Source organism: Trypanosoma theileri (genome assembly GCF_002087225.1).
Source record: "Trypanosoma theileri isolate Edinburgh chromosome Unknown TM35_Tth_179_V1, whole genome shotgun sequence".
In the NCBI taxonomy this organism is placed as follows: domain Eukaryota; phylum Euglenozoa; class Kinetoplastea; order Trypanosomatida; family Trypanosomatidae; genus Trypanosoma; species Trypanosoma theileri.
In genome coordinates this window covers 1-483 of record NW_021640021.1, presented here as the reverse complement: position 1 = coordinate 483, position 483 = coordinate 1, and the positions used below count along the sequence as shown (strand labels likewise).

Here is a 483-nt window from a genome sequence, read left to right as displayed (position 1 = left end):
TATAAGACCAGCATCTCCAAGTTTAACTGACGCTGAGGAAGTTAAAGCAGAAACAGGAGCGAGTACCACAACAATACAAGGCACAACTCAAGAGTCTAATGCAGCACCACAAGATATTCAAAGGTCAGCTAATACCAAAGGGGATAACAGTGCAGTTGGTAACAGTACTCTTACCCAGCAACCATCTCCTGCACCTGTTAATGTGACTGTCGCACCAGACTCACAAGAAAACACTTCCACTACTCCGGCGAGTATCGAGAACACTACCACAGAAGCACTATCTACCACTCCATCTCCTGTACCCAACGCAGATATCAACAACAACATCACTTCCACCCTAAAAAACACGGCTAATGCTGACAGCAGTGTCAGTCCTGTGTGGATGCGCACTGCAGCACCGCTCTTGATTGTGGCTCTGTTGTTCTCCGTTACCCTGTACTGAACGGTGGGACTAATCTGAGGACAAATAATAATAATAATGGT

At 46.0% G+C, this 483-nt stretch overlaps 1 protein-coding gene across 1 annotated transcript; it reads left to right on the top strand.

Moving 5' to 3' along the window:
- Position 1: 1 nt before the first annotated feature.
- Positions 2-442, top strand: TM35_001791000 (uncharacterized protein; the record flags this gene model as incomplete). The annotated part of the gene is made up of 1 exon (XM_029031971.1): positions 2-442. A coding segment is annotated over one exon (441 nt), but the record flags the coding sequence as incomplete, so codon positions are not given.
- Positions 443-483: the final 41 nt, after the last annotated feature.